This window comes from Siphateles boraxobius, unplaced genomic scaffold, assembly GCF_051911475.1.
Source record: "Siphateles boraxobius isolate OS27281-9 unplaced genomic scaffold, OSU_SipBor_1 130, whole genome shotgun sequence".
NCBI classification, from domain to species: domain Eukaryota; kingdom Metazoa; phylum Chordata; class Actinopteri; order Cypriniformes; family Leuciscidae; genus Siphateles; species Siphateles boraxobius.
The window spans coordinates 14,698,768-14,714,035 of record NW_027508734.1 but is presented as its reverse complement, the minus strand read 5'-3'; the positions used below and the strand labels follow the sequence as shown (position 1 = coordinate 14,714,035).

Genomic DNA, 15,268 nt, shown 5'->3' with positions numbered 1-15,268 from the left:
AAAGTTGTCTTAAAGGTGCAGTGTGTGACTTTTAGCGACAACTAGCGGTTCGGTTGCGAGTTTACAGGTTCAGCCCACCGCTCCCCCCCCCCCCCCCCCCCTTTCGAAGAAGCTACGGTGGCTAAAACGGGACAAACATCGTCGTCTGAGACGGCAGAGAATAGCCAGAGTGAACAGAGGTGAGGATCAAGGGTCTTAATACGTAATATAATAATAGTAATTAATTGATTGTCTCACGAATGTAACCAGCACATTTCCCCCCACATAGCAAAGCCATAACACAACGAGGGAGTAGAATTAAATTACATGAAACAATCCAACTACATATTTTACACCACTGACAAGGGAAAAGTCACTACTCACGGTGTTTATGGCTAGCTTCTAGCTTTCTGCGGCTTCTCTTTCAAGGTAGTGACGAAACGCACTCTGTAACGCTGTTTGTTCGCTGTCGGCTACGGTAGAAACATGACGTCACAATATGTCGACCTTCATAGAAGGGGATTCCCGCGCCTATGTAGATATAAATGCCTCATTCTAAGGTAATAAAAACATTACGGTTTATTAAGTAAGTTCTTTATACACCACTGAACACACAGTTATGGATGTCAAATTGCATTTCTGTTAATAGATACTCAAAATTTTCACACATTGCACCTTTAAGACAAGAACGGATATTGTTCAAAATTCATGTATAACTTTGATGAAAGGTTTAGATCCACTTTAAATGTTGACTGCTGTCGTAGTTGATCAAACATTTTGCACATATCTTATTCTAAATCATTTAATGACTTGAACCTCAAATTGTAAGGCATGCAATTAACTTTCTATGGGAATTTCTCTCAGGTTTTTTGAATATTTGCTAGTGTTCTGGCTGGTTCAGTGATTATCAGTGCATTATTACTGCTAGTACACTGTACATTCAAACTACAATCAGCAGACTTATTTTGCTATAAATTCTGCACTCTGTGCTCAGATATCATCATAGCACCACTGTATCCAGCCTAGATCATTTTGCCATGACCATCGCTCATTACGGGCCACTTGGCTGTGCCGGCGGCCCAGCTATCCACAGGAAGCAGTAATTCTTCTGTGGTACTTTGGCAAGGAAGAATGAGAAATCAAAGCACTTGAAATAGGATTAAAGCCTCTGCTGACCTACTCTAATGAACTTTATCCACTCACAAGAGCACCGTTCTCAGGGTACGGACTGCTGATAAATTAGTTTTTCTATTGCTCTTACTGCTGTAAGAGAATCCACAAAATTAATGGAGAGTAGATCCTTACACCAAAGGTTTGTTCAGTGCATCTCTAGACTGCACTAGGCCTTTTTCCTGTTTTGATATGAGATACGAATTAGTGGTGTTTTCTAAGACAACTGCATAGAAACCACATAATGCCCTAGCAACTATCCAGGACATCCTAGTAACTGCATAGCAACTCAAATGCTCCTTTATTTCATTGATTGTTTTAATTTTAGCACAACTTCTCAAACAGTTTAGTGCATAATGTTGTATCACATTCTCCCCTTGTGCACTGTATTTAATTTAATGTGCTAAATAAAGGACAGTTAAATAATGTTTTGTTTCAGTTTTCTAACTGAATATTCAAACAAGGCGTATTGTAAAGGTCACACATGCAAAACACAAAATGCATTTTTGTGTTTAATCACATGACTTGCACACATAACTCACATAGTTTTGGCTCTTTAATGGTTGTATATGGGCTACAATACAATCCCACCACACTGCTTTATCTGTGTGTTGACAACTATAACTTACATTCAAAATGACAATTTTCAGCTCAGTATCTAAAATTAACCAGCACTTAAATCGATACTCTCACATAATGTTATCCAGGTCTGCACATGCTCTGCATTAGTAATAACACATCACATCTGTTACTTCTAAAACTGATGAGGCACAATTACAGGCAATGCCAGCATATACGCCACGAAGATGGTATCCTCTCATATAAGAATTCACAATAAGTTATCTGATGACAAAGAGTGTCTCACAAAGGGATAGATTTTGTTATTTGCATTTCTTTATATATGTGGTTTTGATTATGAAGTGAAAGCGGTTGTTCTTTTAATATACTTGCAAATAACCCTGTGCATACACTCTTTCGTGCCGTTATTCTGACTTGAGAGGTTTCCGATTACAACGTGCACTTTTAAGATTAGTTAAATTTAAATTTAAAAAGAGTTATTTATTTAGAGCATAACATTTAGAATTTAGTTTTTTTTTGTTTAATAGAAAGTAAAGGAAAGATAATTTATTTACACAGTTGAAAAAGCTATTATTGAAAATAATCAATAATATTTCATATTAATTCTTAGGCCTAATTCTTAATTTGACAAGTTGTGCCATCTACAGTAGGCTATAACAATTACGTTTACTATGGTCTATGAATATGTAAAAGTTAAAGAAAGCAATCAATTTATGCATTGTCCTGCTGAAAATACCAGCTTAAGGTGGTTTTGCTGCCCTTAGTTGAATTTAAATGATTTTGCTGGTCTCCTCCTGCCCCGACCGGAAGGATTTTGCTGTTTGGCTGTTTAGCTGATTGGTAAACTGACCAGATGACAACCCAACACCCATCTAAAACCTGGACAAGCAAACCACCTTAAAACTGGTCTGCTAGTCTCCCCGCCATTGGTTGGTTGATTAGAGGGGTTTTGTGAGCTTAAGTTGAATCTGATCATCATTTTGGCAAAGTTGAGAGACCAGACCAGCTAAGAGAAAAATTAGCTTAGGCTGGTTTAAGATGTTTTGTTCCGCAGAGAATGTGTAAAAAACGGACAAATGAAAGCTTACCACCAAGTTCTTTTTTTTACTGTTGGATTTAATACGTTTTACAGGCTGATTTGCCTTTCCCTCTGTTTCAATAGATGTGTGGGACAGCGTGCACTGTCCCGGCCCTCTTTTCAGACTGACAGAACCGATAGCCAATGAAGCTGCAGGAATCTATTTACAAATCGACGAATCCGAACGCAGTCTGTTTTCGGAGGCGGGGCTTTTGCCTGAAGTTGAGTTCCCCGTCTGCTGTAATTAAACTTTCTGAAACTTCTCGTCAGTCCGCTGTTGCTGTTCCGCCAGCGCACACTGCCTACTCTCTTCACACAGACTGTTTCTCTACGATATATTACTTTTAATAATGCACGGCAATGACACTCTACTGCTTTTCTTGTCTTTAATTCTCTTTTGCATTGGACTGAAGGCAATATCAGGTAAGACTGCAGCACCTGCGATACTCCTGACAGAAATTCACCATGGTTACCAGTTTCAGGCTATGTACCAATATTACAACAGCTAATAGGTGCTAGGAAGAAAAAAAATGACAGAAATGACCTGAAAGCTTCTACACTATTCCCGTATTAACTCATTATTTTGCAGTAGCCTAACGTTAGTCAAGATAACGGCGGAAACTGCGGTTACCATGGTAATTTTTTCGTCTGGATAAATTTAACATTTAACTGGATCACTAACCGACGGCGACTTGTCTCCTCAACTGCAAACTGCATATTTTTCCTGCTGCTTACAAAAAGGTTTCAGTCATGTTGTTTCAATTAATATGAAACTGTTTATATAAGACTAAGAGCCATATAGAGCTTAGCACCCAGGTTACATTTCAAGATGTTGTATGTCTCAAAACCAAGTGCGCTACCTTCCTAGACAGCTTTTTTGGGCGTCATAATTGGAAAGAAATGATGTGACGTCACGTGCGCTCTTTTGGCAGAGTGGATGTTACATCACAGAGTGCTGAGAGTGCATGTGAGCTCATGCAACGATATGATGCCAAAAAAGGCTTCCATCCTGGATAGTCAGCTTACTAGAGGTCACATTCCCGGTGTAGTCAGCTGCCTAACTAGACAGTTTTTGGGGGGATTTTATAGAGTGTCCATGCAACTGTATGTTGCACAAAGAGCTGTATAGATGATCATCTTATTAGAGTACACAAGTCGCATTCTCATGTAAGCATTTTAGATTCCATTTCATTTCATTTCCATTTCTCCATTTCCTTGCCCGAGAGTGCATGTTGAGCTCATGCAATTGTATGATGCCCCAAAAATACTGTCTAGGTAAGCAACCAGATAGTGTGTCTTCTGTACTCCAGTGAGATACTTTCCTAGAAAGCATTTTAGGCATCATGGGCACAACGACTCTCTTGGCAAAGAGTTTATGTTACATCACAGAGTGCTGAGCTCATGTGAGCTCATGCAACTGTATGATGCACAAAAACGCTGTCTGGTTAAGCAGCCTACTTGGTTTTGAGTGTGTGCGTGTTATGGTTCTGTGCACTTCGTTACTTCATTTTTTTTAATGAACTGTTCAGTGGTTTCTGTACCCTCTATTTCCATGTTTATTGTTTTAACAACTTTATTCCCCCTTACGTGTAATCATTCTTTAACTGCAGACAGACTTGTAAACTAAACTGTAACTTATAAAACTAAAAGTTTTACTGTCTTAAAGGGTTTCCACAAAACTTAGAAATGTCAGGGGATTTTGAAATAGTTTTTTTTAGGTCTGGAAAAGTCATGGAAATGATTAACATCTTTAAAAAACAAAAATAGATATTATGATAGTGAATATAAGTGTTTCTGGTTATGCTCAGCACTTAAATATTTAATTGCATGACATTGAATATAATCCTTATCCAGTAATCGGCTGGGAAAAGTCATGGAAATAGTTTTTTGGGATCTCTGACGTGACTATCCACTTTGCACTGCTTTTCAAATAACAATGTGTTGCATGTCTTCTAGCGCAATCTGCCATGTACGAGACAGATGTGGTGGTTCCGCAGGAGCTGCGGCCAGACGAGCTGCACCTGCTCCAGGGAACCTACAGGTGGAGCAGAGGTCGCAGACGACGTTCGGACCATCAGCAGGAGGACCACCTGTTTCTACGGCTGCCTGCTTTCGGAAAGGAACTCTACTTGCAGCTCCATAGAGACGACTCTTTCCTCGCCGAGGGGTTTTTGATGGAGGAGAGGAGCAAGGAGGGCAGCGTTCAGCATGAGCCTGTTCTTAAGGTTCGGCGGTGTTTCTATACTGGAGCCATTCTCAATCAAACTGACTCTTTCGCCTCATTGGATGCTTGTGGAGGACTGGTGAGTGGAGTTCAAGTTGTTGGGAAATTGTCACTGCTGGAAAGGCATGAATGTGTTTGTTTCAATAACAAGAAATCAGATTTTGCTTAAAGGTGCAATGTGTAAAAATTGAGTATCTATTAACAGAAATGCAATATGACATCCATAACTATGTGTTCAGTGGTGTATAAAGAACTTATTTAATAAACCGTAATGTTTTTATTACCTTAGAATGAGGCATTTATATCTACATAGGCGCGGGAATCCCCTTCTATGAAGGTCGACATATAGTGACGTCATGTTTCTACCGTAGCCGACAGCGAACAAACAGCGTTACAGAATGCGTTTCGTCACTACCTTGAAAGAGAAGCCGCAGAAAGCTAGAAGCTAGCCATAAACACTGTGAGTAGTGACTTTTCCCTTGACAGTGGTGTAAAATATGTAGTTAGATTGTTTCATGTAACTTAAAGGGTTAGTTCACCCAAAAATGAAAATGATGTCATTAATGACTCACCCTCATGTCGCTCCAAGCGATTCACAACAGAACCGGGATTCACATGGATTCACAACAGAACCGGAAGACAATACAGTGCTGAATAAAGTCCTAGTTTTTGTTATTTTTGGACCAAAATGTATTTCCGATGCTTCAAAACATTCTAACTAACCCACTGATGTCATATGGACTACTTTGATGATGTCTTTATTTCCTTTCTGGACAAGGACAGTATACCGTTCATACATTTTCAATGAAGGGACAGAAAGCTCTCGGACTAAATCTAAAATATCTTAAAATGTGTTCTGAAGATGAATGGAGGTCTTACGGGCTTGGAGCGACATGAGGGTCAGTCATTAATGACATCATTTTCATTTTTGGGTGAACTAACCCTTTAATTCTTCTCCCTCGCTGTGTTATGGCTTTGCTATGTGGGGATAAATGTGCTGGTTACGTTCGTGAGACAGCTGATTAGTACTCTTGTCATTGACCGTAAAACAGTTACAGGGATCACCAACCCGTCGATCTTGGAAGCATTTTAAGTCGATCGAGTGTCCAAAATTGGATTGTGTGTAGTAAATTGTCCTATTGTGTGTAGTAAATGGTGTCTAGGGGATGCGGAGGCGCGCCCGCTGTTACAATCACGTTATTTTTGCCACGCGCACCTTTGGGCTCATGTGGACGCGTCCAGTATAAACAAGGCTTAACGCTTTAACCAGCTCAGCCACAGTAACAGCTCATATTAGCCAGCTAAACTTTTACTACCCTGTTAGAAAAAATATATAGTTGCATAGTTTCATGTGGTTCTTCTCCCTCGCTGTATTATGGGTTTGCTATGTGGGGAGAAATGTGCTGGTTACGTTCGTGAGACAATCAACTAATTACTATTATTATATTACGTATATAAGAACCTTGATCCTCACCTGACTATGGCTTTGTAAACTTTATCCATGATGTGGTTTATATGGACTGTGGTACAGAAACTTGGTTTACTCTGGCTATTCTCTGCCGTCTCAGACGACGATGTTTGTCCAGTTTTAGCCACCGTAGCTTCTTCGAAAGGGAGGGGTGAGCGGTGGGCTGAGCCCTTAGTGTAAACTCGCAACCTGGATGTCGCTAAAAGTCACACAGTGCACCTTTAAAGAAAATTGAAGTCCTTTAATTTCTGTTGCCCCTCTAATTATCGTTACCATAATGCAAAAAACTCACATTCTCATCTATTATATGTATTGTTTGTTTATTAAGTTGCACATTTTCTTGATGTCTAACCTTTTAGAAGATTGAGTTTAGGAAGATTTTTTAGGAAGTTTAGGAAGAAATTAATACTTTTATTCAACAATGATGATCAAAAATTGATCAAAGTGACAGTAAATATATTTATAATGTTACAAAAGATGTCCATTTTGCTATTCTTTTAAATTCGCTATTTATCAAAAAATTCTGACTTTTTTATAATAAAAATAACAGTTTTTAGCGTTTTTTGAGCCTCAAATCAAGATATTAGAATGATTTCTAAAGGATCATGTGACACTGCAGACTGGAGTAATGATGATGAAAATTCAGCTTTGACATCACAAGAATAAATTACATTTTAAATATATTAAAATAGATAATTTAAATGAATAATAATAATAATAGTTCATAATAATACAGTTTTTACTGTATTTTTGATCAAATAAATGCAGCCTAAATAAGCACAAAACCGTTTTTTGACACTACCAGTGAGTAGAGAACTAACAATATAGGTCCTTTAAAAAAATGATTATGTAATTGTTCATATTATTAGAAGAAAGCATATGTGCTGAAATGTCGTGAAAAGAATGTCACAATGCATTTAATTCTTACTGGTCCTAAAAACAGGCTTACTTTTCTTTCTTATTATTTATCTTTTGATTTTGAGTTGAGACATTGACATGTTTTTGTGAGATACACCCGACCACACTTTGAATAAGTGGTGGTTATTTGACTTGTGGTAGTCAGCATTCCAGGCCCACCCATGGGAGTGAGGCTGTTTGTTTGAGAAAGAGTTTCCCTGTCTTTGGTCCCATTACGATCATTCCATCCTTCAAACTTCCTTTTGAAATGCCATCAGTCAAACGCCTAAGAGGGATATGGCACTCCATTATCGCAAGCTGTCAATTAATCTCATTGGAGTGCAGGTTTTTTCAGTCATCTGATTGGCCAGGGTTTGCGGTCTATGATGTATTCTGACCAAACTTATTGATAAACCTCACTGATTGACAGTTCGGTTAACGGACAACTAGTTGACCACCCTGACCCATCCTTCTTTATGCTGACTATGTGGAAAATGAGCTCATTGTTACTGTAAATCTTCTATCCACATGTGACGAGAAGGGTCAGACATTTTTGACACCTAAAGTGAGACTGACCGTGAGCAGATGTGAAGCTCTCAACGGTTTTGGAGATAAGTTGAAGATCAGCTGTGTGTTTTAACTAGCCCCTTCTGACAGCTGTCAGTGACGCGAAATGTCGTTTGTGACGTTTGTGAAATCGAAATCGTCTATGTGTAAACTATGAAAACACAAATATGTGAAAATGGTGACCTCATATAGGCTACATGCGTATTATGTGTTCAGTTTAAAGGCATGTAGTGTTTCTTTACAAAATGTTTCAGTTTTTAGTAGGCTACATCATTGTTGTGTAAATGTACCCTTAGATACTTTTAAATATTAATTCAATTAAGCATATTTATTAGTGATGCACGATATATCGGCCGCCGATATAATATCGGCCGATATGTTCAATATTTTACACATCGGTATTGTTCCGATGTCAAAATAGGGCCGATGTGAACAGGCCGATAATCATTCCTGTGTATTTAACGTGTGTGTAGGCTGGCTAATGTGGGCCCGGCAGGGATGTTTGTCTTTGCACGAGCGCATACATTACATACATAATGTGCTGAAGCAGGTGCTGGAGTATGAGGCGCCACGTAGGATTTAAATCAAACTTCGCTTATCAATACATACATAACACACGTGCATATACACCTATAAAGTACTCGCATATACATGTATACTATTGGATGTTCAAAATACATATATGAAATACACGTGCACACTAATATGAAATCCATACCAATACATATTATGTTAGTAATGAATGCATATACACTTGTGAATAACTTGCATATACATATAAACTTGACGCACGCATACACCTATAAATATCAAATTATCATAAATCATTATAAATAAGCCGCAGATTTGAGCTTTAAACAACTACATTCTCGCCTCAAAAACTCCTAAAACTACATTTCGTGAAAGAATAACCGTAGTATTATATTCCAACTGTATACTAAAAAATGGCGCTTCTTATGTTGTCATTCCCCTTGTAGCTCGCGCAAGTGACGATACTCTGTCAACCAATCAGCGTTCTGCAGTGAGTCTAGCTCCTCCCTTTAGTACCGTACCACTGTGCTAGGTACCCCAACGGAAGGGTACCCAAAAAGTGGTACAGTACGGTTCGGCTTTTTGGTACCATTCACAACTTTTGACAGTGGAAACGCAAATAATTGCGTACCGTACCGAACTGTACCGTACCGTACCGCTCAGTGGAAACGAGCCAAAAGTATTGCCGCGCTGGAGTTACGGGGTTATGATGTAGCAATTAAATCACCTCAGACACACATGTAAGTTACATGTTTCACAGTGATTGCTTTTGTTAGATTACTGAATAATGGCATACTCTCAGGGGAAAATGATGGTGAAAATGATCAAGGTAAGAATGACACACGACACGGGTGCATAAAAAAGATAATCTTTAAAATCCAGTAATAGCTAGCGGTAGCCTTTAGCTAGCGATGCTACTTCACAGACTAGACACAAACACGTTTCGAGCGATAATCAACAACTTATCTAGTAAAAAGCGCTGCATTAGAGCAGGCTTGTAGGATATCTTAATTCACAGCCCTTAAGACTACATGTAGGCTACAACTGAAATAAAATGCTAGCTCTCGCCTGTCAATGACAGTCCACTGACTGACAACTACGCGAGTTGGTCAGTTGGATCCGCAACGACACACCCATTATACACCAGCAGCAGGAATGTAGTAATTTAAAGCCTACCTTTTGTTGAACCCTGGTTAAAATCCATGTCAAACAACCGATGAGAAAGCAAATCCATTACAATGCGGAACTACTAACTGTTAGATAACGTTACATTTCTTTAGGGACACCTAATCTGTAGCCCTGCCTTAGCTCTGAAGCTCTGTGACTATTCTGAACTGTCTGCGACGTCAAGATTGCAATGATGGAATGTGTGTGTGTGTGTGTGGCGCGCGCGTGTGAGAGAGAGGCGCGGGCGCGATCGAACAGTGGAAACAAAAACATACTTCCGTCATTTTGTTCATACAGGACATTCCAACTATATGCTCACTACTTCAACTTCTTGTTTATACATGTGAAGCCATTTTTATCATAGTGAGTCTAATAGGGTTAATATTGATTACATTTAAGTGTTATCATAACATTGTGCTATAAAATAGAAGTTAAGGTCTTTTGCCTTAGTAGGACAGTACTGTACTTTAAAGTTTTGAACTGTTGTACAAGGTTCACAGAATACAGTGACTTGGTCTCAAGTGAGTTAGATGTTTATTGAGAATACTCAGGGTTGGCTTATACATAGTGTAAATTCAGGACACACTTGTATCCTTTATAAAAATGTATTTTAATTTATTTTTTCTTCTGAAAATCTGATGACATATTTTGCACACAGGTAAAGGTGCCCAATATCAGTCATTTCTGAAAATAAATTACAAAAGTAAAAAAAAAAAGTGTTTTGAAAAATAGCTCTTTATTTGATTATCATAAAAATGTGTTTTCTATACAGAGATATTGACATAGGTAAATATCGGTATCGGCCATAAACAGCAATATCAATATCGGTTATCGGTATCGGCCACAATTTTCACATCGGTGCATCACTAATATTTATAGTTATAGATACGATTTTGGGAAAAAAAATTCTGTCGTTTTTGCCCTTTATCACGATAGGACAGTTAGTTCATAGGAAGCAAAGTTGGAGAGAGAGAGGGGGACATGACCGGGAACGGTCCACAAGCCGGGACTCGAACCCGGGACTCCCGAAGCGCAACTGTCCACGAGGCTATTGGCGCCGACACGGATCTTGTTGCAATGCATTGTGGGAATCCCTACTCATTGAAGAATGCATATAATGCAACTGTTGATTTTGTGCAAAAGAAGGTTGCTGTCTGCGTAGGGAGCTCACTAGGCTTTGAAAAGAGACCTTCAGCACAGAATCTACTTCTTCTAACTTCTACTTAGTAATCCTGTTTAAACAATGTTGAAGTTTGAGAGGACCAAAACAAGGTTTTCCTTCCTGTTAATGTAATTTCAAACAATTTTTACTGCTTTATTTCTCCTCGGAGTGTAGCCATATGTAACTGTACTTTGTTTAACCTGGTACATGTGGGGTTTGTCTGTACATGTTGTGATGAAAGCGTATGTTTTACAGCCTCTATGGGCAACTTCCTGTCAGCACTCCCATGTTCTTTTCCTCCTCCACCAGCCTGGGGCTCTATGCACATCTGCCTCACCTCCATCCATGTGCAATTTCCACTCTTTTCTCCAGCGAAGCCTCTGTTGTGCTGCTTGGATGCAGCGTCAATCCGGACTATTCTGCTTGACTGAACGCTGTTTCCGGATTTGATGCTGACTTTGTAGTTTTGGGCCTTGGCAAAAGGAGATAAATTATCACATTTCACATCTTTGTGCCCCTAAAGCCACGAGGGGTGGCACGGTCAGATGGAGGGCAAACAAGGCTTTGTATATGGGAGATCCTCAGAGGGGCTCATGATGAATGATTCTGGGTTTGCTGTAATAGAAAACACATCAGCTTCCTCCTGAAGCACACCATCTGAGATTCTCTATGCAATCTTAAAGGAATAGCCTAGTTCACCTAAAATTAAAGTTATGTCATTATTTACTGTACATCAGCAGTTCATAGTGATCAAAAACATGAAAGTTGTTGTTTTCAGTATGTGCCGAACCTGCTCATTAAAGTAATTAAAAGTAGACTAATTAAAATTATTTGTTGCAAATTATATAAGTAGAGTGTAATCTATGTGTAGCCTATGTATGTATGTATGTATGTACTTTGTATGTGTGTGTGTGTGTGTATATATATATATATATATATATATATATATATATATAATAACATTTTATAATAAAATTGTGAAATATTTTAATGTAATCTATGTAATTAAAATACATTAATTGATATATAGAAAAAAACTACTAATAAGAATTCTTTATAAATAAAAAATATATAAAAAATATAAATTCTTTATAACTTTTTTTTACTTTTGAAAAACATTACTTTTTTAATATCCTTAATATCTTACTGGACAGTTTTCTGAACATTCTGAACGTTCAAAGATTGCCTCCAAAGTTACAAATTCTATCCAGATAAAGGCTTTCTCATCTGCCGTAATTGATTGTTCCACCTCATGTGTTTTCTTGCAGACTGGCCTGGTTCAAACTGAAGAGGAAAGATTGTTCATCACGCCAGTGGGCCAGGCTGCGGGTTCCTTCTCTGGCTGGGAACACCGAGTGATCCGGGAAATACATTCTTCATCGGATGGACCTGCTACTGCTGCAGACAGCAGCCCGAAATTGTGCCAAACCATCCAAGGTGAGACATCGCTGCGCTGAAATGTGGTGGGCTTAACCGTGTCAAGTGTGGCAAGCCCCATTGATTTAGAGGTCATTTTAGTTCAGTTTGTAGCTCTACAGGGATTTTATTTTGTCAAATTTTTGGATACTAGTGGGAAAAGTGCTCTATTTATGCAGTCAGTTACACTGCTGTGGAATAAATGCCCAGTTTTTCACCCAGAGACCTCTACAATTTCTATATGCTACATGTATACTAGTGTTTCTAAAGTGGATTTACAAGCACACTGATTCTAGGTTGACTATCAAGTGGTATCTCATGGTTCCAAATTTGTTCATCATAAACTAAAACCTGTCTAATGTTATTACAAGTGACAGATAAAATATTGTACACTTGTGACATCATATTTAAAAGTGGATTATTTAACTCCTAACTATGCACAATTATATTTTATAGTTTTATAATTATAGTTTAGTTGCATTTTATTATTTGCATTCAGCATTGCTCTGTGGAAACAAACCTGTGAATCTCTTTTGGGTCACAACTTTGGGGGAACCACTGTGCTCTAGGAGTTTGTTATCATAATCTCACGCTCAGATTCTCATGTGTCTCCCATCTTACTCTTCCCTCCAGGACCGCTTAAGATTCAAGAGTTGTCAAGTCTGTAAATCAAGTGTGTCATAGAAACCTTTATGACTCCATGTAACTCTTTGATGGCTTTATCTTCGTAGCAGCGTTGAAAGATCTTGCGAGAGAGAAAGGTCTGCTGTTTTGCTCTTTAATGCCTTTATCATACTGGTAAATGGTTGTAAACTCCTGTTGGAACGTGCTGCTTTGCTGTTGAAATACTACCAGTAAGAAAGCAAGTATTCTGTTGGCCTGCTCGCGTACATTAATAATACCGTGCATACTTTCCAGCCCCTCGGGTTTTTCTTTGCCAGGATCATGGATTTTTCTTGCCGAAAGGAATTCGCATGTTTGAAAACGGCCTCTTCTGTTCCCTCTGAGTCTCTGAATGCCTCCAGCATCTGCAGGTTTTCATATTCTGAGGCAGGAAGTTTTGTCTAAGCATATTGCATTATTGGATTTGTAGTTTACTCTTTGAAATGAAGATGCAAAAATCCGGGTTTGTGTGTCCATGTGTGTGGATGTATACAATCCTATGGGCCAACAAAAATAATTTATGGAATTTACTCTACCCTAGTTTGTGGCTGATTACATTAGATCCAGACTTAAAGTCCCCTTGAACTTTTTGCTTGGTTCAACATCGTTCAAGTACACTGTTTTTGCTTTTGACTTTGTGTACTATGAATATTACATAACCTGAGGATGAGAAGACCACCGGCAGACTTGTCAAGTAGATTTTTTTTCCATATGCCAGTATCTGGGAATATAAGTAACCAAAACCGGTTCATATAGGGGGAAAAACGGGAGATGTAAATGAAAGAAAGGTTATTGGGTATGCAAGGGTCTCGATATGAGGCTGCGTTTGTGTGTTTCAGACATGCGGTTGGACTCTAGCGATCTTGTCTCTGCTGTAAAAAAGCTCCAGGTGAATTAGCGATGCGGTTTCCCCCAGCACCTGGTGTCTGTCAGTCAGTCAGGCGATAGACCAATAGGTGAAAAAAGTGCCAGATTTGGGGGGAAAATTCTTTCCTCTGCACTCATGTCTGTCAGAGGCCTTTCAGCTGGCCTGCCAGAGTCTTCTCTCTCATTTCCCACTAGTGTTGTGGAAGCTGCTTCGAAACCTAAGCTTGCCAAGCTACAAGCTGCTCATAATTTAAAGTAGTTCAGATACAGTCAGGTTAGCCTTTTGATAAAGTAGTCTGTTCCACATCCGCCATGATTTTCAGTAAAATGTGTTCATGAAGTGGTAACAATTTAACTGATGTTATTGACATTTGACATTGTGAATGGCATTTTTCATCTGTCATTTTTCATTAAAAAAATAGATAAATTACATATTATTGTGATTGGAAAATGCATCACTATTATACTCATCCCGGCAGTAATTTTGTTTTGTATTTTGTGTAATCCTTTTATTTGAAGGGAATTTCTATCATATTTTTTAAAAACTGTCCAAACACACAGATCCTCCTTAGACTTAAGGCCTGTTCACACCGGGACGACGACGTTTAATGCCTCGTGATTAAACAAAGGGCGCCAATGTGAGTGTGCACACGGATGAGGAAAACGCCTCGCCTAAAAGCGTCATTTTTTAAAAAACACCTCGGGTTCGTTTTTTTTGTTTGACAAAAAAAACCTATCCGACCAATGAGATTGGCGCTTTTGCTCACGTGTCTGGAGCTTCTGAAGTTAGTTACAGGCCGTTTCTCAATACCAAGTTCGCAAACTTCGGACTTGCGTCCTTGGTAGTTCAGGCTTGAGAGTCCGGTTATTCTGCAAATGGAACAGCTGCGTTCTTGATCGCGTCTCTCAGCTCGCTCTGGCTACTCCGGTTATCTCTTTATGTATATCTTAGGCAACAATAAAACGAAATATGGTATAAAATACATCCTCTTGCTCCCCTATTTAATACTTGTGATATCTGCACTAAGATTTCTGTGGATGACGGGCCTTGTTTTGCTATGTCTAAAATCATAAATGAGTCAACTGACCATGTCAAATTTGGCGCTCTTGTCACGTAAGTGGCCACATCCGGTCTCGGAATGTGAACAAATGGGCCTTTTTTCGTTTCTGTTTTAAAGTAATTTTATTTTCCCCTCATCCCCTTTTGACACTGAAAAAGAGAAACGCTTTGTATTTTAATTTTTGTACTTTAAAACAAAAATCAAATGGCCACTTATTTTTTCTTTTTTAATACCCGTCTCTGAAAGGAAAATCAAATGACCAAAAGATACAAAAGATATGCTTCAAAAACAGCCACCGTAATTACGGTCATTAGTGTGTGAGCCCTGAGCTTGGTGACTGGCAGCCAACTTTTTAACATCAGGACACAAGGATGTCCACTTGAGCCGGAGTGCGCCTGAGGTAACCAAACTGGGACGGCTGCGGTAACGTTACTTCGTC

The 15,268-nt window shown here is 38.8% G+C and overlaps 1 protein-coding gene across 4 annotated transcripts in view; it reads left to right on the top strand.

The window, feature by feature from the left end:
• Positions 1–3,061: 3,061 nt before the first annotated feature.
• Positions 3,062–15,268, top strand: part of adamts17 (ADAM metallopeptidase with thrombospondin type 1 motif, 17) — a 196,612-nt gene continuing 184,405 nt past the window's right edge. For all 4 annotated transcript variants that reach the window (XM_077227986.1, XM_077227985.1, XM_077227987.1 and 1 more), the window contains exons 1-3: positions 3,062–3,229; positions 4,763–5,109; positions 12,091–12,259. In XM_077227986.1, the coding sequence (XP_077084101.1) occupies positions 3,157–3,229; positions 4,763–5,109; positions 12,091–12,259 (589 nt within the window). In that variant the 5' untranslated portion in view covers positions 3,062–3,156. The remainder of the gene's footprint in view (positions 3,230–4,762; positions 5,110–12,090; positions 12,260–15,268) is intronic.